Source organism: Trichoderma reesei (assembly GCF_000167675.1).
Source record: "Trichoderma reesei QM6a unplaced genomic scaffold TRIREscaffold_1, whole genome shotgun sequence".
Taxonomy (NCBI): domain Eukaryota; kingdom Fungi; phylum Ascomycota; class Sordariomycetes; order Hypocreales; family Hypocreaceae; genus Trichoderma; species Trichoderma reesei.
Genome location: NW_006711148.1, coordinates 3295060 through 3315094, shown reverse-complemented (window position 1 = coordinate 3315094; position 20035 = coordinate 3295060). Strand labels below are relative to the sequence as shown.

Sequence of the window (20035 nt, the reverse complement as noted above, 5' to 3'; positions counted from 1 at the left end):
CACCTGCCGAGCAACTGACAACCTAGCGGCGGGGGCTGTGAAGGGGGGGAACCTGAAGAGTTCCACGCATTTGGGGGGGTGCTGTTTTGAAGGCGTGGCGCCCAAGGCCAGTGCTTTTCTTTTTTCCCTATTGCCCGAGCTGGCAACAGCCCGGTCCCAATCCATTCACGATATCTTGTCAAGCTTCTTTCTGGTGGCTAGAAATGGATCGCCAAGGAGGGGGGGAACATGAACACGCAAACCCGGTCGAGGACAAGTACCTACATGCCTGACCTACCTACCTACCTAGGTATTACTAGGTACCTATTGGCGCTCCTTCGATGGCTGGCATTCAACACGTTTGCTGTCGGGTGCGTTAGGTGGTCTTTTGTCCCGCCCAGCCAAAAATTCCAGCATGGAGGGCCACTCACGCATATTTCATGCGGGGGAAGAGACATTGGTAGTATTGGAATATCAATTGGCTCTCAGGGTCTCGTCATGATTTGCGGCCTTCTCGCTCCTTGCTAATTTCGCCCCTTCTGACGCAGCAAGCAAACCTCCACTGGTTTTTGATTTGATGGGCAGTGATGAGCGAGGCCTGCAATTTTTTTTTTTTTTTTTTTAGCCTCTTCCCTCTTCCACAGGGCTCGCTCTCTTCTGGCACGCGCTCGGGCGCCAATCGATTTGTTCCTGCTTTGCCTTTCCGCTGCCTCGTATTGGACGATTGCATGAGGCTTCTTCTTCCCCCCTTGGCATGTCAACAATAAGGTAGCTTACGTTCCATGTCTACTCAGGATTCTCCCAGCACCATCTTATGCTTAGATATGCTTATTTGTACTAAGCGGCGTTTATTCCTTTCAGCTGCCCACTCAGAAAACGTGAATGACCAAGGTCAGCCTTGTCCTACTTTTTCACATGCATATTCACGGCACAGACATGTGCCCAAACGACATCACGGCCATCACATACCACCTTTTGACACGTGCCTTGACAGTGAAGAGATCCAACACTAGTATTACGACTCATTTTCATCTCGTACGCCGACTCTCTAATCAAATCTCCGTACGCTCCGCCACGTAGCCCATCTATCGAAACTCGTCTCCTGGGCCAGGAGCATGCCAGGCGAATCGAGAATACATACAAATAAAGTATAGTACAGCAAAAGGCAGAATATGATTAAAAAAGAGGAAGAAAAACCAAGACCAGGTTGGCATGACTTTCCTGGCCCGTGACGCTGCCGTACGAGTGTACGATTGCAGCTCCGCGTATCGGGCGTTTTCTCGTAACAATGACTGCCGTCTCTACCTTGCGCCTCCCATATCATTTCCCTCCGTTCCCCGTATTAGCCCATATAGAACATCGTCACCTCTCCTTTGTCGTCATGATAGGATTAGACATGCCATCATCGCCTGTCGGGCGAATCTAAGTGGTTCCATTGCCAGAACAAATGTTCTCATGTCCAACCTGAGATTAAAAATTTGTAATCGCCCTTGCAACTGCAAGTGCTTCAAGTCCGTAGTATATAGGTCAAAAGAAGGATGCTCGTCGTCATCGGACGTCAGAGCTTTTGAGTCATATCGACCTTCTTGGGAAAGAATGTCGATCAGAGCTCTCGATGGCGCCAAGCGTGAGCTTAAGCCTTGCGAGATCGGGTAGTGGCACCGTTGGTCTTGGCCCCAGTGGTGCTGGCACTGGACTTGCCGACGTGGGAAGCCATGTGGACGGGGTCAGGCAGAGGAGCCTGGCTCATGCGGCGCAGGGACTTGCGAGTAGTAGCCTTGCCGTCCTTCTTGTAGGTCGCGAAGTAGAAGGAAATGAAGAGGACCAGGTATGAGCTGAGGATGCCAATGCCAGCAAAGGCAGCAAACTCCTCACCAGCGCACTTGCCGGCATTGGGCATGTAGGGGAAGTAGGTCGAGGTGAAGTAGGTGTACGAGGCGAAGTAGACGAAGCCTGTGTTGCCAAGGGAGTCAGTCAATGCCCACCGAATGGATGGAAATTGTAGCAGGGTACTCACCGAGGTCAATGATGAACTGGATGATCTGGAGACGAGTAACCCACTCCTTCCACCAGATTCGGACGCCACGAGCGCTCTGGAAGTAGTACCAGTACATGACAACGTGGACCGTCAGGTTGAGGACAATGGGGACCCAGGAGACGGAGGTCAGGCCAATCAACTGGGTGTAGCAGAGAAGAGCGGTAGCACCGTGGTGGTAGCAGTGGAGGAAGGTCAACGGCTTCTTCTTGAGGAACAGGAAGACGGTGTCGAGCAGCTCAAGGTACTTGGTGAGGTAGTTGAGCTAATGAATATCACGCGTCGTTAGCTTTCTGATCCTGGCCATACCGCCACGTATCAATTGTCGCGCGAGACTGTTTACTCACATAGTAGAGAACGACCAGGGGCTGAGTCCAGCCACCATCGTGGTTGCAGATGGCGAAGAAGATGCCCTTGCGGACAACGGTAGGGAGCAGCTGCTCAATGAAGAGAGCCAGCAGAAAGGCGCTGATGGCGGTCAAGTACAGGTTGTGGATGAGGAAGAGAGACTTGAGCTTGAAGGGCTCGCGGTTGCGCATCAACTCTCGACCGCCAAAGATGATGATGTAGTAGACGACGATGAAGATGGACGTCGACTTGAGCGTGGACATGGGCGTCTCGAAGGGCACGAACTTGAAGTCATTGGCCGAGTAGCCAACGACGGCCGTCCACAGCTTGTCAAAGATGGGCCATAGATGGATGCCAAAGGGGCGATCGAGCGTCGGGAGCGGCAACTGCTCGTAGAACGTGGCGGGAGCCGAGGCCATGGCGGGCAGGTTGCACAGGCAAACTCCGGAACAGGTCTCAGATGAAGCAATTAAGCGGCTGGCGAGCCTGGGAACAGAGCAGAAGAAGCGGGAAGGGGGAAGAAAACTGAAAAGACCGCCTCTCTCGAGTGGACACGCGACGCGATCAAGCGGAACGACTTTTGAGGCCAGACTCAATTGCAATTGCCAGACCAATCGAGGCAAGGAATATCGATTGCACAGCGAAGGAGCGACGAGAAAAAGAGGGGTAGAGCTTCGACCTCAACGCCGGGAAGAAGAAACAATGGCAGACTCGCGCACAACGGAGGGGGGGGGAAAGGAAAATGGAGGAGGAGAAAAGAGGACGAAGTGGTAGGAGGAGGGCGGAAGAAATACTTTTAGCACAGGCGAGGCCGCGGCGTTGGATTTGAGGCGGTATTACGGGCATACGTGTACAAGTACTTGACGCGGCAGAAATCCGCGACCGCCTGGACGGGTCAAACAGGTGGCCTCGACGGCTTGCGCCAAGGTACCGCTACTTGGGCTGCGAAGTAACGCCGGCCAAGTGCAAAAGCGGCTCGTCCCCTTTTTCCAGAGTGGAAATTTGGCGTCTGCAGGCGGTGACGCCAAGTTGTCGAATGGCGCATGTGATTGGGCCTTTGTGCTGCTTGACTTGGCTCGACAGGCGGCCAATCCGAGGTCTGCCAAAGTTCAGATTCTGTTCGGAGATGCTAGTACTACCTAGTAGCAGTAAGTAGCGACGGCACGTGACTCGGCCCCGGCGAGCATCTGATGGGCCACAGATCTGGAGCTGATGCGACCCAACCGCAATTTCGGGGCCGCGCGGACGCCGTGCTTGGACGACGCATTTGATGAGGGAGAGTGCCTTATTAGTAGTAGTGAGTCTGGGTACTAGTAGGTAGTAGTAGCAAGCAATTTGAACATGCCGTCACTTTATTAGGATATGTGCATCTGAGACACGGGACAGGGCGGCAGCTGAAAACAGGGCCAGCATTGGAGCCTTGTTGGACCTGTGCTCGCTGGCTGGGGATTCAACAATCCATTGTCTTGGATTACATTATCTCTGCAAGATCCTGGAGTATGGCATGGAATGTCCGGTTCACGCCACCGACACCACGATGGAGGCTCTATTACAATCTCTTTCACCAATTGCTATTCTGTAGCAGGAAATGCAGAGCCCATCAGCCTCGAGGCACATCAACGGGATCCCGATGGAATTGGACGCCGCTTGCTGCCGCGGCCAGGATCCCCGACACCCGGAACCGAGGATTGTATTAGTACCTTATGTATGATCGCTCAATCCCTTCCGATCGCGTCACTTATTGATCAAGGCAAGCAGCTGCTACGACCTTTTACAGAAACAATCTATCAGTAGCATGCTGAGGCGATACCATACACTGTAGGTAGATTTATATCACGGCATCTCAAGTGCATGCATACCGGCTTATCAAATCAATGGCAACCCGGCAAACCGACCGCCGCTCAGCTGCAGCGGAGGTTCGGTATCAGCAGCTCGATTCGACAAATAGAAACTGGCGTAATTGAAAAAGCTGAGCCATTCCATCAGAACCTTGACTCCGTACGTGCAATCGCTGCGCACTGTATATTTCCCCGCTCAACCACGCCCAGAAGCAGCCCCGCCAGATTCCCAATTCGCACCGTGTTGTCCCGCTTTGGCCGGGTAAATCAGGCAATGCCGCACGCTTAGTCATCATGCCGCCCTCAGACGATTTCTCCATTATGCTCTGCCAAAATCACCTCTTTTGCAGCCATTCGGGTCCCGAAAGCTTCCTCAACACCAAAGGACACACCACGAAACCGTTTCTCCTCCCCTCCCTCTCCTCTTCCAAAAAGGCTCTCGCTTTTTCTTCTCTCGCCAGCTTTCCCTTCGACACAATGCAGTCCGCCGCTCTGCTCCGCGCCGCCGCCCGCGGCTCCTCCATGCTCCGCGCCTCCGCCGTCCGACCCGCGCCCTTGGCTGCCCGCTCGGCCGTTGCTGCCGCTCGCCCCTTCAGCGTCTCTGCTTCCCGACGGGCTGAGCATGCTGAGGAGACCTTTGAGGAGTTCACTGCCAGGTGAGGGCTCGACCGCTTTCTTTCAATACGCAATGCACGACGAGAGAGGGGGGAAATCGAGAGGAAATGCGCTGCCGTGGAGGGAATTTCAACGGACAAGAGACGGAGAGATGGAGGAGAAAATTAAAAAGCATTTGAGTGGGCGGAAACCAGGGAAACAACCAGAAAGACGAACCTCGGCCTCCGTGCATTGCTATCGCTGGGTTTTACGCATCCATTGGGCGGGACTGACACCCGGAGCAGATTCGAGAAGGAGTTTGACGCTGTCCAGGACGTTTTCGAGCTCCAGGTACGTCCACACACACACACCCCCCAATCGTATGATCTCCAAACTGCCTATCTCGTAAGCTCACATTTTTCTAGCGCAACCTCAACAACGCCTTCGCCTACGATCTCGTCCCCTCGCCCTCCGTCGTCGCCGCTGCCCTCAAGGCCGCCCGGAGAGTCAACGACTTTGCTACTGCTGTCCGCATTTTCGAAGGTACGCCTTGAAATTGAGTCACTAGCTCGTCTCCACCCTTTGGGGGGGTGATGATGCGCCATGCCATGTCAAGACACCTCTGAGCTGTGCTATATCATGACGCAGAGTGTGAGCCGTGATACAATGGTGCAGGCTTGAACTGTGGTATCATGGTCTCTGCGTCATGCAGCACTCTCACGTCGCTTTGCATTACATCACAACTCAATACTGTCGAAAGCGCAATCATACTGACGGGCTCCATCTACTACAACACAGGCATCAAGGCCAAGGTCGAGAACAAGAACCAGTACCAGCAGTACCTCGACGAGCTGAAGCCCCTGCGAGAAGAGCTCGGCGTCCCCTTGAAGGAGGACCTCTACCCCGAGGAGAAATAAACCCGCTTATCCTTTTCCATGTTTCCCTCCACCCCCCCTATAAACCAGGGAGAGAGAGGGTTAATCAGAGCAGAAAAAGGAAAGACTTGTACAATGTTGATGTATGGTGTTTCAGTGCTGGAAAGGTAAAAGAAAGCGGAGGACGAGAGAAGTGAAGGCGGGTTTTCTTAATGGGAAAAAAAGAAGAACAAGAAGGAGAGCGGGAGGTATAGTTTCCTACAAAACCCAATGTCTGATAAGTGTGATTGAAAGCATATAGTGTATACTGCTCCCTACTGTTGTTGTGGTTGCTGTTGTTGCAAAGCTACAAAGCTTGACTCAACAAACAACCTCTATGAAAAGAAAACAAAAAGATGACACTTTCTATCTCTCTCGGCTGCATCGTCTCGTTGCCATATGGACTGGGGCACCTGCTACTAGTAAGGCCATATGCAGTCACGGTTGAAACCCCGGCAACGACCCAGAGCTGTCAATAGCGCATGCGATTCAATTCCGTGTGGTGTACCTCTTATGTGAAATGCCCTGAGCTACCCTCCTTTATGCCATGTAAATACCTAAGCACGTATCCATCTTGATTCCCGCCTGGAGGCGAATTGCCTCGTGCCAATACCCTTTGCAACAATAGGTAGGAAAGAAAGAAAAACCATCGCGAATAGAAAATCTAGGAAATGAAGTAAAAGGAGGTAACACAAGACGAAGGAATGAAAACGGGAAAGAGCACGGCATCCCCCCCGAAACCTATACCAAGTATCAACGAAAATCAACTCATGAATCACACAGCCTCGTCCAAACTCTCTATATTCCCCATCCAGTTCCTCTCCCCCAAGTGACTGGAGATGGCGTTAATCGAGGGATATCATGCCTGACACTCGCATCATCCCCTCAGATGATCCCATCGGCCATTTCCAGACTGCTGACCATAGAACTGCATCCCGTCGCCGCTCGCAGCAGGACTGGCCCCCCTGCTAGACGGGCCTCCGTACCCTCGGGCAATCGTTCGCGGGCTCATCATGCCCATGCGTGGACTCCGCGGTACGCTAGACTGCCGGGTCTCTCGCCGTCCGTTCTTAAGCTGACGAAGCTCTTCACGAGCACGCTCGAGCTCCATATCTCTGCTCTGGATCTGAGCCTTGAGCTCTGCAATCTGCTGGAGATAGATATGCGCAGTGTTGCGCTCCTGGATCTCATGAATCCGGACTGAATTCTCAGCAGCTTTCTCGCTGAGATCCTCGTTTTGTTTCCTGAGTTGGTTATTTTCTGCCTGCAATTCAGACGCCCTAGAGGCAGCGTCCTGGTATGTCGACCGAATATAGTCTGCCTCTTTGTGGGCATTCTCCAGCCGCTTCTCGAGCATAGCAATCTTAGCCTGCGCCTCCTGCAAGAGCTTCTCGGATCTTGCCAGAGGCGTATCCTGCGGATCGGAGGCATTGGGGTCTTGCGTCAGCCGCGCCACAGTGGTTTCCAGCTCCGAGATCTTCCTCCTCGCTTTCTCGGCTTCCCTCTCTGCCTGAGCCGCAGCAGATTGCATGGCAGCCTCGATCTTACGCTTCTCGCCTTCGAACCGAGAGCGGTCTTGAAGCGCCACACGCTCGGTCTCATAGATTATGTGCGTTGATCTTTCGTACTCCTTGACCCGCTTCTCCAGGCTTGTGATGACAGCTCTGTATTCTGCATCACGATTGGAAGCTTCGAGGCGGTGCTCGTAATCCGAGAACTTTGGCAAAGTTAGCCAGATATCTACACGCAAGAGCATAGTCACTTTGTAAGAACATACCTTTTCAGCCAATACTTGCAACGCAGTATGCGGTACGTTGATCAATACTTGTGGCCGAGAGGTGTCTGCCCTCGGTGTGGCATACTTCAACAGCGCCTTGACTTCGTCGGAAACTGGAGGCAAACCTGTTCCAATCGCTGACACTACCTCGTTTGCAGAAAGCACTCGTGCTCGCTTGTTCTCAGAGTCATCCGATTCGTTCTGCATTTACCATACTGTTAGCAGCTCAACACGTAATGCCGTTGGCACAGCTTCTTGGAGGACACCTACATGTTTGCGCTTGCGACCAATTTCCAGGTCGCGTTGGGCGGTGGTCGGCAATTGCGACCGCGATTGAGAGTGGACGTAGACATCAAGTATGTTCTCTGGGACGGGAGTCGGTTCCCACAAAAAAGGCTCTTCATCGCTCGAGAGGTACTCGATGATTTGGGCGGCAATTTCATGCGGCTCAGGTTGGTTGGGATCTGGCCTTTCCACGAGTTGTCGAGCGCGCACAATCGCGGAGACCAGAACGCTCTTGCGCTCCAGCAGAGTCAGATCGTCCGGTATATGAAGATCAATATGTTCGATGGAATGGGTCGTGACGAGCTGCAAAACCAGTGGATGCCTGCCGCTACTGGAGTGGGTTGATAATCCTTGTGCGACGGCAGAGTGTCTGAACGAATGGTCGTATCCGATCACGACATCGAATTTCCGGGCGTCAACAAACTCCGTCGGCAGTGCGAGGACCATCCTGAAGCCTGAATCGCCTGGATCGACGTGGCCAGTAGCCTTGCAAGTAAACGGCATCTTGACAGCCCATGCTAAATGGCCAAGGAGACGGAGGAGATCTGGTGAGCGAGCGACGATCAAGATGTTGAGATGATTCTCAACGCCTCTCAACAGCTCACGTAAAAAGTTGAATTTCGGGTTCGCGTCGCAGCAATACCTGGCCTGATCCTCAGGAGACAGCTTTTCCAGGTCGCTGCCCACCGCATCCCCCGGATAATCACATAGGTTCAAGAGGCTGTTGAACAGCTCGTCAATGCGCGCGACTAGGGACTGATCTGGCTCTGAGTAGTCCTCGTCGCTGAATGACCTGTTGAACTCCTTGATTGAGTTCTTGTATGCGACAATGATGGTGTCATACTTCTCGCGCAAGCTCGCTTGATAAGGGAGAGTAACAACATGCTCCTTAACCGCTGACGGCTGTTCTGTGAAAGACGCCGATGATTCGCTGGGGCTATGTTCGGCTTGAACCTGCTCTGAGGGAGCAGTGTCCGTGAACGACTCGTGCATCAGGGTTTCTTCCGGGTTTATAAAAGACATAAGAGGCACATCTCTGTATGCTGGTTCTGGTTGGCGACTAATGTCGGCAAGGGAGACTGTAGATGGCTCTGCGTGTATATAATCAGGGGCAGTCGTAGGGGGTGGCTCCAGGTCCGCTCCGACGAAAGCTGAGCCGAAAATATCGGCCAACTCAGCGGCAACCGGTTGGTGTGGAGTTGGGGTTTGTGATTCCGCTGCTGTATCTAAAGCGGCGACCCCCTGGATTTCAGGTACCACAACAGCCGCATTAGCTGTTACTGGACCCATGCTCTCGTGCTGATCATGGCCTTGGCTGCTGGGCAACTCGACGGCATGGTGCATATCGGTCGAATGCATGGGCAACTCAGTGTGGGCATGAGGCGCGCTTCTCTCATCTGCTGGCGCAACGTGCTCGACGTTTTCGTTAGCCAAGACCTGGTCGTGCTGCACCTGCTGGGCCGTTGGCTGACTGGTAGCATGTGCAGAAGGAGCTTTATCGTCGTCATCATCGTCAAAGCGGAATATCTGTGAGAGCTCTGCGTCCAACGTCGATCGCCGCCTCTCGGCAGCTTGCTCCGGAGTCTCGTTCTCCATCCTTCGACGCTTGTAAAGGCTGAGCGGGGTCGAATGCTTTGTCGGCGGTGTTGCAGTTGCTCTTGGATGCCTCGTGAGACCTGCCGGCGCTACTGGCTGTGATGGAACAGCAACGGCCTCCAGTTGATGGCGGATCTGTTCGGACTCGGACGGGGACGGGCTGTCCCCAAGATGTTGAGTTGGTGGGTCCCAAACGCGGGCGACGATTTGAGCGGCCTGAGAAGCTCCTGGATCTGACGCAGAGGAAGTCCCGAAGGTAGTGGTGGAAACAACCTCCGCAACTGGATGGGCAGGCGATTCAAGGATTCGACTGGGCACAGAACTCTGCGGAGGCTCCAGGACGAGCGAAAAGGGTGGCTGAGTAAGAAACCTTGGGCTTGCGTCTGATTGCGTGGGTATAGCCTCTGCCGAGCTTGACGAACCCGGAAGCTGTGTCGCACGGGGGGCTGGCGTGCTGTGTGACACAGATTCGGACAAAGAAGGGCTGTGGATGTCTGTGGCCTCTCTCAGCTGCTCGGGCTGGTGTGAAGGAATGTCAGAACTGCCAGTTTCATGAGACTCCTGAAGGGGGGCCTCGGATGCGTTGCGAGACTTTGACGGTGAAGATGCCTGTCGGTCTTGAGTTGCCTTGGACTGATGTGTCGCCGTTGTGGAGGGATCCTCGAGAGAATCTGGGATGACGCGCGAGCTGGAGTCTGGTAAGCTGCCTTGAGGCTGGGGATCAGTCAACGTGCGAGATGGAGGCAACAAGTCAACCTGAGCTTGGGTCCAAGATTGATCCGATGTCTCCTGGGAGTCGGGCACAGTCGCTTGACCCACAGTTTCTTGACTCTCAATCCCTTGGATCGCTGGGGCTTGGCTGCTCTGTGTGATGGAGAGCAGGCTGCCCTGAGTTTCGCGTTCGGCTACCTGCTGCGTAGAATTGCCGCTCGATTGCGATTGCGAACCAAAGATGCTCAGATAATCAGCTGGATCGAGGTTCGAAGGCTCGGGGATCGCCACCACCATAGACCGAGACCTATCTGGCGAATTATGTTTCGAGAGGACTTCGTCAGACAGGTCAGATGCGACTCCGTCATGCAGATCCGAGACGACAACTTCGGGAAGGTCTGCGACGACTGCTTCAGGTAGCTCCGAGACTTCAGATGGCGAAGGGATCGAGGGTGAAGACACAAGGGACACGGGAGGCTCAAGAGACCCGCCAGTGTCGCTTCTGAGTACCTTACGCGGCGGAGCACGAGAGCCAAGTGAAGATGCCGAACACAATGAGGCTGAACGGGGACGCTTCTTCTGACCTTGGTCGATACGCCGTCGTTGAGCAGGACGCGGCGGCTGGCTATCGTCACTGTCTGAATCTGATGAGGACGCCTTCTGGTCTTCTGGCTGTCCTTGTTGCTCCTGTTGCTGTTGCTGATGCTGTTTCTGTTGCTGCTGTTGCTGCTGCTGATGACGATGATGCTGCTGCTTCTTGGGGCCTATCTCCGGGTCCGGCGCTGGTCCCGGTTCAGCTTGGTCTTCAGCCTGTCGCTCAAGCTGCTGCTGCTGCTGCTGCTGCTGCTGCTGCGCCTGCTGCTGGTCTTCTTGGAGACGCCTCTCAGCCTTTATGCTCTCCCATTCCTTTTTGGCCGCAGGTGTTACCTCAGAAACCTGGGATCAAGGTTAGTCAAACGTTCAACCACGCGCATTGAAGCATGTAAGTGGCGTGCATCACGCCATACTCACCCACTCAGGAGGGAACTTCTTTCCGGTGACGGGATCGTCCTGCCACTGGACAAGGTATTTGACGGATTTCTTGACGGTCTTCTCGGCAAGAATACCCGTAATCTCCCAGAATTCAGCTTCCGCCTCGGGGGGCTTGGACTTCTTTGAAGTGGCCTTGCGTGGCTTTGACGGCATTGGCCTGAATGAGACGAATCAGCGGATATCCGGGGAGAGTTGGTTCTGCCCTGCGAATAAGCTGGAGAGACCGGAACAGCTCCGCGGCACTGGAAGCTGTTGCTGTAAGCCAGGCGGCCCCGGGCCAAAAGCGTCTGGCGGACTCTGCGCTGGACGCTGCGCACGACTAGATGTAAGTCGAGTGACTGGAGAGGCGAGGCTGAGATGCGCCAGCGGCCCACCAGCGACGATTTCAGAAGGTCGGACAAGGGCGATGCGACAGAAGGGCGAGTTCTTTTGGCTGGGGAGCTGCCGGCCGGGTAATCACGTGGAGGCGCCAACCTCTGGATTCCAGCGAGGCGAAATGCGCTGGTTGGCTGGCGGGGCGAGTTGCAAGGCGAAGCTCCGACCGCTTTGACAGGGGAGGGAGAGCTGGTGGTGTCAGACAAGGACACACGAGACTGTGCGGGCTGTTGGTGATGGGATTTGCGAGGCTGGCGGGTTTCTTCGAGCGCGAGCGTGTCGTACCTTCTCGTAAGGTATCGTAGGTATCGTATCGGTGCTGATGTAAGGTATGTATGTACCTTTGGTATTGAGGTGAAAGAGAATATTTGGTACGGATGTTGCAGATTTGTATTGGTAGATGGAAGAGAGGAAGAGGAAGAAACAGTGAAAGAGAAAGAGAAAGAGAAAGAGAAGACAATGGCCGTTTGAACGGATTCCCAGGAGACTGTAGAGGCGCTGCACAAGTAACAAGCTGGAGGGCGAACAGAACAATTTGCGGTTGAAGAGTTGCAAGAGGAAAGAATCTCGCTTGGCCTCAACGCCCGACTTAATCTCCTCTGCTGGCCCCTCCGCTCCCTTTGACGTACTTCGTACCTTTGACCTGACCTTGGCCTGACTTTTTGCTTGACCTCGTGGTTCCGGCACAAACACTTGCGTTGCCCATTGACGGGCTTGCGCGCGATGCTATTGTTGGGTGCACTGTTGGGCCAAACAAACATGCGAAACCAGTCATTCCCTGCTCACCTTTGCCCGGGTCGCCGCGGATTCACCTGCGAGGCCTGTTGGTGCTACTTTCTGCTATTATTGCCCGGTAGCTGGAATTGGCCGGCCGTGGGCTCGTCACTGGCTGGCAGTGCTGGAGAGCAGACGACAAAGGACTTGAGCTCACCTTGCGCTCAGCTGATAATACTAGATGAGTGGCATCAATGGGCTGCAGAGCGAGCGACAATGGGGACAAAAGACGAGGGAGAGGAGGTTGACAAGCAAAAGAGACAAGCAACTCGTCCACGAGGCCCTCAGGTAAAAGAGAGCCCGCTCTACCTATCACGGCTGCAGATGACAAGTGCTACTCAAAATGCTATTCTTGTTAATACCAAGAATATCATTCGTGGTTGCCTGCACCTGCTCATGCTTCTAAAAATGTGTCCCCTGGTGATACATACCTTACAGTCAGATTGTTCAACAAGAGACGGAGGCGCATCACCACTTGTATGCCTCTCAGTGGCTCGACGGCTTGCAGTGCAGCAACTCTGCAACAAACGAGAAAATTCTCCGAGCCTCGCCGTCCAGATGCAGACCTATCAGAATCTCCCTCCCCTTGCCAGTTGCCGGCCAGGAAATGCAACCAAACGCGGGCTGTTAATCAATTATAGTAAACGTTTCTTTAGCCCCGGCTGCGGAACTGCAGTGGCGTCCTTGGATGCATAACCGTATCCGATCCGATCCCCAGCTTGGCTGCATGAGAACCTGGAAGCTGCACGCCTTCAATTGCCGTCCAACCGCCATTCTGCCGGCTGGTTTGACCTGTGCTGAGGTCGTCATGCCGCATGTCTTGTAGCGCTACATGGACACTCATACTGCGCCCCCTATTGCATAGAAGTATTAGGTACCCGTGGCTCTATACAGGACCCCCCAAGCTTCTGGAATTCAGCGGGCAGCCCTCTAAGCAAACGCGCTAGAGACCTGGAAGGCCTATGTGGACCCTCCCCAAGAGCCTCAAACCTCACCCCATTCCAACTCACTACATGTAATACCTTACTCTACCTATCCTCACATCTCACATCCAATTTCATCTCCACGTGCAGTTGAGCCGCCTTTCTGATAGGTAGCTTTCTGTATACTTCTTCATCTGCCACTCACACTCTTTAGCTGTCCATACCCGCCGAATGAAGTAGAATCCAGCACATGACGACGCGGTCACACGTGTCGCGAATACTCACCAAGATGCCCCCGAGCTTCCCCGTACAGCCGGTGATGCGCTTCGTAGGCGCCAGCCAACCCGTCAAGAGACCCAAGGTAGGGCGAAGCAAAATACAACCTGCCGGAGATCTACATATACTTAGTGTAATTGTCTCGCAAGTACTCGATCAACAGCGTTAACGTCCCATATTGAACAGGAAATAGCCTGCTTCTCTTATGACGAGAACCATGAGTATCGCCCTGACGATTCATCCCTGAAATACTATTACCCTCCACAGCTTGGGGCCGATCTGTCTCGGGGGTTCAACACCTTTATCAAGCATGATGATTCACAAGATGAGCATCTCGACAGCTTGTTAAAGGCCATCATGTTGCACGAACAGGAGACAGGCACGAGGATAGATGCAAAGATCGTCACCTGGAGAGGCATGATGACCAAGGTACGGCCCCTGATATGCAGACACACGAGGCAGCAGTAGTAGTTGATACAGAGTCCGCATAGATATTGGCTGCGCCGTTTGAGAAATATGACGGGTAGAAGCTCACTTTCTCTCTTCCCGCTGTCAACCGATCTGACACAAGTCGCAGCTTTGAAATGGATGCCACATTATACCAGGTATCTTCTTCACTCTCTACCTACTAGATACTTATACCTTATTCACATCTCTGATACAATCAAACTTCAACAGGGCACCATGTAAGCCATACAAGCCATTATACAACCCAGCCGAGCAGCTCCTTATGCCATCAACAACAGCTTCATCGAAGAGAACCACGCACACAAGATGCTCTCGAGGCAAAAGGAGCCTCGCGGCAATCCCGGGAGGGGACCGCCTCCCGAGGTCATGCAATTTTGGGGTCAATTCCAACTCCTTTTGATACTCGGTGCCTTTTCCACCGCTGACCAATACAAGGCTACAAGTTTGAGACGCTCTCAACGCTTCCCGCTCCATGGGCAGAGACCTCGCGAGACTTTATCGAGGGCAGAGAAACCCAAGTCGTCAACAACAAGGAGCAATACTGCTCCATCGTACGCACAGGCATCGGCAAGACGGTCCTCTGCCTCGGAGGCGAAGTCGATGCAAGTAAGTTGTCTCATCTTCTCCATCTTATATACGTACCAAGCCCATTACCCTCAAGCAGCACATCAGAGTTGATCCTCACATTCAAACCAAAAAAACAACACAGTCTGGGACAGCAAACCCCACGAAAAAGGCGCCCCCATCAACTGGGTCGAGCTCAAAACGAGCTCTGAGATCCGCCACGCCGGCGACGTGGAAGCCTTCCACCGCAAGCTCATGAAGTACTGGATCCAGTCCTTCCTCCTCGGCGTGCCCAAAATCATCGTCGGCTTCCGCACTCGCGACGGCGTCCTCGTCGACATCAAGGAGATTGAGACGCAGCAGATCCCCCAGACGGTCAACGCGCGGCCGAACGCCCCCTGGAACGCCGACATTTGTGTCAACTTTGCGGCTGCGTTCTTGGAGTGTCAGTCTTTGCCTTTGTTTCCCCCCTCCTCTCTCTCCTTCTACACACAAGTCACAATACTTTGTGTGTAGCAAAGACCATGATATTTAGCCCGATGGCTTTTTTACCCGCCCGTAGTCTACGACTTTTGTGCTAACCTCGACTAGGGCTCACGCAAACCATCAATGACGAAGGTGTCTGGAGAATATCCCGGCGTTCTGCTCACTCACCCGTCATCGAAGTCTACAAAGTCGAGGAGACAGGACACGGCGATATCCTGACAGACGACTTCAAGAACTGGAGAATCAAGCTGGATCTCGAAACAAAGGAGTCTTGAAATACCTACCTTGGACCAATGAATTGAAGAACACTTTACCCGAAATATAGAACACTGGTCATGTAGTTATCACTTCTTGTTTCATGTTGGTCTACATGATTGCATACATAATTCCACACCTCGGGTAGCAAAAGAAATCGAACCATCCTATGAAACGCCCTTATCCCTAGACCCTGGAGGCAACAAAGAAACACAGAGGAAATATGGAAAACAAAACTGAGATGAAAAACCGAAGAAGAGGAAGAAGAAGCAGAAGAGAAGTAGATGAAGAAGAGAAAGAACAAGAATCTCAAACCCAAAAGGCACCCAATGTTGACAGAAAGGGGCTCATTCCAACGAAAATATGTGCTCCATTTCCTTCGCCAGCCTCCAAATCCAGGCCAAGTAGACACAGATCCTAAACGCCTCGTTTCCTCCCCATTGTCGCTTTCCACCTACGAACTTGGACTCGATATGCAAAGCCGTGATTATATCGCATGAAACAGAATGGCAAAAGCACATTGTTGGTGCCTCAACTCCGCGTAAAGAACCCAAGTTGCTCAACGTCGATTGAGATCGCATCCTCTTTGTAGGCGCTTCGTTGAACGCAGCCCTGCGGGCGTGGTCTCGGTTTGTGAGACTATATGGCCGGCCACCGAATCCGCAGACCATCCGCCCACCGATTGTAGAGCACGTCGGACAGTTGCTTGCAGTGCTCCATGCCCGGCTGAGCTTCCCGTCCAGGATACTTCTCCTCAATGGCTGGCTTGTCTTGTCCTCGGAGCGACTCCCTAGACAGCGGCGACTCAAGCTGGCGCCGGCGTTGGCTCTTGTAGCGAGTGTTTGCGGAACCAGGCGCCAACTTGACAGGGCTCGCTGACGGCGTCGAATTCTTAACAAGCACCGTCCCTTGAGGAGTGCCATCATCTGGAACCTTTTGATCCCGATGGCGCAGTAACGCCGCGTCCAGCTTGTCGTCTTGGCTCACGGCGAGGACGAGGTTGTGCATCAAGTAGTAGGCTCCCTCGGGATCGACTGCGTCCAAGGCAGCAAAGGCTTCGGACACCTTGGCCAGCGCTTCTTGCTTTCGCTTCGTAAACGTCTGCGTGTGTAGGCTAGCAAGCGTAGGTTCCAATGCCTTGGACCAGAGCCTTCGCCCCAAGACACCCTCCTTGTTATGGGGTTCGCATGGCGTAACGGCCGGCGACAGCCTAGCTGCATTCTCGTCGACGAAGACATCGTCATCGGGAGTTGCACTTCTGCTCCCGCGCAGGCCAGACGGGCTATTCGCCGGAGCTCCTCTGGACAGACGCATAGTCGATCCAGAAGAATTGCCAAACGACGTATCCGGCTGAAGGGGTCTTTTCGGGGCAACGTTAGGGCCTCGAGGTGAGCCATTAGCGTACGGCGAGGGAACCTGTATGATGGAAGGGTTGCGCCGGACCGTCGCCTTGCGAACAGTGCTTGTAGCAGGGGACGAGGGACTGAGAGAGCTCTCGTTGATGTCCAGTTTGCGGATTGACTCTTCTGCAGTGGACAGCACTGAAGATGTTTTGCGATGCCTGACAGTCGGTCGCTTCGGCGGAGCAGCCGACTTCACAGTGTCAAACACCCAGGCCTCGACGTCGTTGTTCTTGGCTGAGATGGGCTGCACCGTTTCCTGGTAGTACATGGCATGCTTTTGGCGATTCCGGTTCGCATCCCACATCTGCCTATGCATGATGAGCTCCTGGAGAGCCTCCACTTTGCCCGCCGAACGGATGAACCTGTGTCGCAGCAGCTCCTTGGCAGTGGGCCGACGGGCGCACTCTTTCGTAAGGCACTGAGCCACAAAGTCTCGAAAGTCCTTGCTAAAGTGACCTGCCAGCCTTGGTGGTGGGTTTTTGGGAATTTGGAACAGCACCTTCATGGGGTGTATGTGGCACAGAGGAGGTTCTCCATTGGCCATCTCCATGGCGGTAATGCCCAAGGACCAGATGTCTGCTTTGAAGCTGTACCCGTCCTGCTGGATCACTTCCGGAGCCATCCAGAACGGAGTGCCAACGAACGTATTGCGCTGAGACTTGATGTTGGTGAGCTGGGCGGCGACACCAAAGTCGGCCAGCTTCACCTTGCCAGCATCTGACAGCAAAACATTGGCCGCCTTGATATCGCGGTGAATCTTGCCTTCGCTATGCAGATATTGGATCCCGTAGAGGAGCTCACGGCAGATGATGGCGATGTGAGCCTCGGAAAAGGTTCCCGGTTTCAGCTACGGGGCAAGGCTGGTTAGCAACGGGGTCATGATGGGAGGAAACGTCATGAGCAGCCTACCAGATCGAGACAGGACCCGCCGCCCAGATACTCCATGATAATCCACAGCTTGTGGCCTCGCAGAAAGGAGCCTTTGTACTGGGTGACATACTGGCTGGCACAGGTGCTGAGAACAGCAATCTCGGCTTGGATGTCCTGGATGTCATCATCGCTGGACTCGAGATCGATCTGCGAGGCACGATAAGGTTAATCCAAGGCTCTTCTTCCGGCACATCAGCGCACTGCCGAGCAAGAGAGCTCTCACATGTTTGATCGCCACAGTCTCGCCGGTGATCTTGTCAATGCCCTTGTAGACGACGCCGAAACTGCCTCCTGTGGTTGCGGGTTAGCAATGTGATGCAAACAAGCGCTCGTCCTCAACAGGGCCGGACTCACGGCCGAGCTCCTCCAGCACCTGGTAGTTGTCGGCAAGACTGTCGCCGTCTGCCATCTCGGCGAGGCTGAAGCGATATTTGCTATCCCTTGGTCGCTCTCCAGCGCCGGCACAGGCGGACAGGGCAGGGCCCAGCGCAGATTGAAACAAGGCAGCTGGGCGCAAGGGTCGTGGAGCTGGGAATCTCGAGCTTGGTCGAAATTGGCTTCCCGTCGGGACTGAGCAGCGAGCGGTGGAACTTCAGGGTCAAGGTTGTTTCGGCGCTGTCGACGTCTGCGCCGAAACAGGCCAAGAGCGATCCGTTCAGGAGCGTCGACTGTGGCCGCGGCTGTACAGTACAGTAGGGAGTATCGTATAATAGTTGTACCTAGAAACAGCATGCAGTAATAAGGTAGAGCCCGACTCTGATTGCGTCGAGGCCAAGGTTGAAGGACTGAGAACGAACGGACGGTTGTGGAGCTGCGGGCAGCTACTAAGTACCAGAGTATCAGGGGTAAGGACTTGGAAAAGCTTCCCGTCAAGGTTCAAGGCTTCCAGGTTCAGCTTTTGTTTACAGTGGCCCGCTTTAGGACGGACAGGTACAAGTGTATAAGTACCTTGGATGTAGTGGTGGCTGGCGGGCAGCTCCCGTTGGTCTGAGAGCCGCTAGTCGTCATTTTCATGGCAGCTAGAGCTACCTAGAGAGAGCTCTGGCAAGTGGAGGGCCTGAGCACTGCCGAATGAGCGGTACTAGAGAGTCTGGTCACATCTGATGGCCTTTAGGTACAGTATCTGCTGGATTGAACGACCAGAATGCGACGACATGCAGCATACCTTGATGCAACGCGCAGCTGAGCTGCTGAGAGACGGGATCAACAAACATGCAGCTCGTTGCCCACGCCAATGCACGAAAGCACTCCATGCAGTTTCCAGCTCTTGCTGCATGGCAACCCAGCAGTGCATGCGGATATCGGGGGGGCTGGAGATGGCAGCAGCTGACCTGAAGTTCAGTAGAGGTACGAGGCAAAGTAGGTACATGACCAGACCGTGTCATCTGCGAGTCGCGGTAGACGCGGTACAACAGGGAGCACCCAAAGGAGCTATTACCGGTAGGTACTAGCACCCACAGCTTCAGCTGCCATCGTCATCGTTACATGTACATGATGGAGGCGCCTTCAAATGAGGTACAGACGAGCACTTCACTAATGTGCCTTGCATTCATCCTTCCAGGCTGGCCTCGGCTACAGCAGGCTCCGGCTCTCTTAAGGCCGTCATACTAAGATCTCCCTAGGGAATAGGCAGCATCTGATTTGATCGTCGGCGACGCAAAAGCGCATGCGCCATAAAGGGAGGCTCTGCAGCGGTCGCCATGAGAACCCGCCCGGTCCCCAGCCACCTCAAAAATGCCAGACACACGACACAGTCACACCCGCCCGTCTTACAGCTTACATGTACTCGTACATGCCGCAGCTCGCAGGTCCAGTTCCTCTCAAGGCTCTGCTAGCGCCATCGCACAGCGCCTCGCCTGGCGCTAACAGAGGGGCCGCGCTCCCTTCCGCCAGCCACTCGCTGCCGACTCTGAGTCGCCCCGGCAACGCCCACTTAGGTACTTTGTCGCTGGGTGCATGTGTGCAAGGCGTCGCCGGCAGCTCCTGTTGCGCTGCTTCGGCCAGTCCCGCCGCTGCGTTCCAAGGTTTCTAGAGCTCCAGCTCCAGCTCCAGCACGGAGGGGGGGAAATGCTGAGAAGCGGACCTTGGAGCTGCGTCCATGCCTTGCCGCAATCTCGCTTGATGCAGCCCAATCCGAGAGACTTGTCCATACTCTGTCAGGATGAGGTACTGTATGTACGTCAAAATTGCGACGCTACCGACACTTGGCTTCCAAGTTTCCAGTTCTTGTGCAGCTGGCAAGAAAGGACTCGATTCGTAGGTGCATCCATAGGTAAGACTCATACCTACTAGGTACCTACGGCCGGCGCCTGCAGACACCTGCTTGTCCTTGTTGCACACAGACGGACGAGCAGACAATGAGGTAGAACGCAGTTTACCTGGTACGGGCACAAACCATCAATATCAAGGTAGGTACATAATAGCCCAGCACCGACAACGCTGGAACTCAGGGCAGACTGGTGATGCTTTGAT

General features: G+C 54.1%; 5 protein-coding genes across 5 annotated transcripts; 2 read left to right on the top strand and 3 right to left on the bottom strand.

Annotated features, from left to right (window-relative positions):
• Positions 1–1612: 1612 nt before the first annotated feature.
• Positions 1613–3038, bottom strand: TRIREDRAFT_119931 (fatty acid elongase; the record flags this gene model as incomplete). The annotated part of the gene is made up of 3 exons (XM_006961384.1): positions 2362–3038; positions 1997–2279; positions 1613–1932 (listed from the first exon to the last, which is right to left on the bottom strand). The coding sequence occupies exons 1-3, from the start codon at positions 2779–2781 to the stop codon at positions 1613–1615; spliced, it is 1023 nt and encodes a 340-aa protein (XP_006961446.1). The 5' UTR covers positions 2782–3038.
• A 1639-nt stretch (positions 3039–4677) lies between these two features.
• Positions 4678–5711, top strand: TRIREDRAFT_53318 (uncharacterized protein; the record flags this gene model as incomplete). Its single annotated transcript, XM_006961836.1, has 4 exons — positions 4678–4856; positions 5097–5145; positions 5220–5337; positions 5593–5711. The coding sequence occupies 4 exons, from the start codon at positions 4678–4680 to the stop codon at positions 5709–5711; spliced, it is 465 nt and encodes a 154-aa protein (XP_006961898.1).
• Positions 5712–6585: 874 nt separating this feature from the next.
• TRIREDRAFT_103282 (uncharacterized protein) lies at positions 6586–11262 on the bottom strand (the record flags this gene model as incomplete). The annotated part of the gene is made up of 4 exons (XM_006961383.1): positions 6586–7425; positions 7486–7686; positions 7756–11013; positions 11089–11262. 4 exons carry the CDS (start codon positions 11260–11262, stop codon positions 6586–6588), a joined length of 4473 nt encoding a protein of 1490 aa, XP_006961445.1.
• Positions 11263–13470: 2208 nt separating this feature from the next.
• Positions 13471–15250, top strand: TRIREDRAFT_53995 (uncharacterized protein; the record flags this gene model as incomplete). The annotated part of the gene is made up of 8 exons (XM_006961835.1): positions 13471–13542; positions 13644–13886; positions 13949–13980; positions 14035–14062; positions 14217–14304; positions 14361–14531; positions 14635–14934; positions 15081–15250. 8 exons carry the CDS (start codon positions 13471–13473, stop codon positions 15248–15250), a joined length of 1104 nt encoding a protein of 367 aa, XP_006961897.1.
• A 619-nt stretch (positions 15251–15869) lies between these two features.
• TRIREDRAFT_21373 (germinal center kinase) lies at positions 15870–17972 on the bottom strand (the record flags this gene model as incomplete). The annotated part of the gene is made up of 4 exons (XM_006960941.1): positions 15870–17480; positions 17543–17710; positions 17787–17854; positions 17918–17972. 4 exons carry the CDS (start codon positions 17970–17972, stop codon positions 15870–15872), a joined length of 1902 nt encoding a protein of 633 aa, XP_006961003.1.
• Between the last annotated feature and the right edge of the window lie 2063 nt (positions 17973–20035).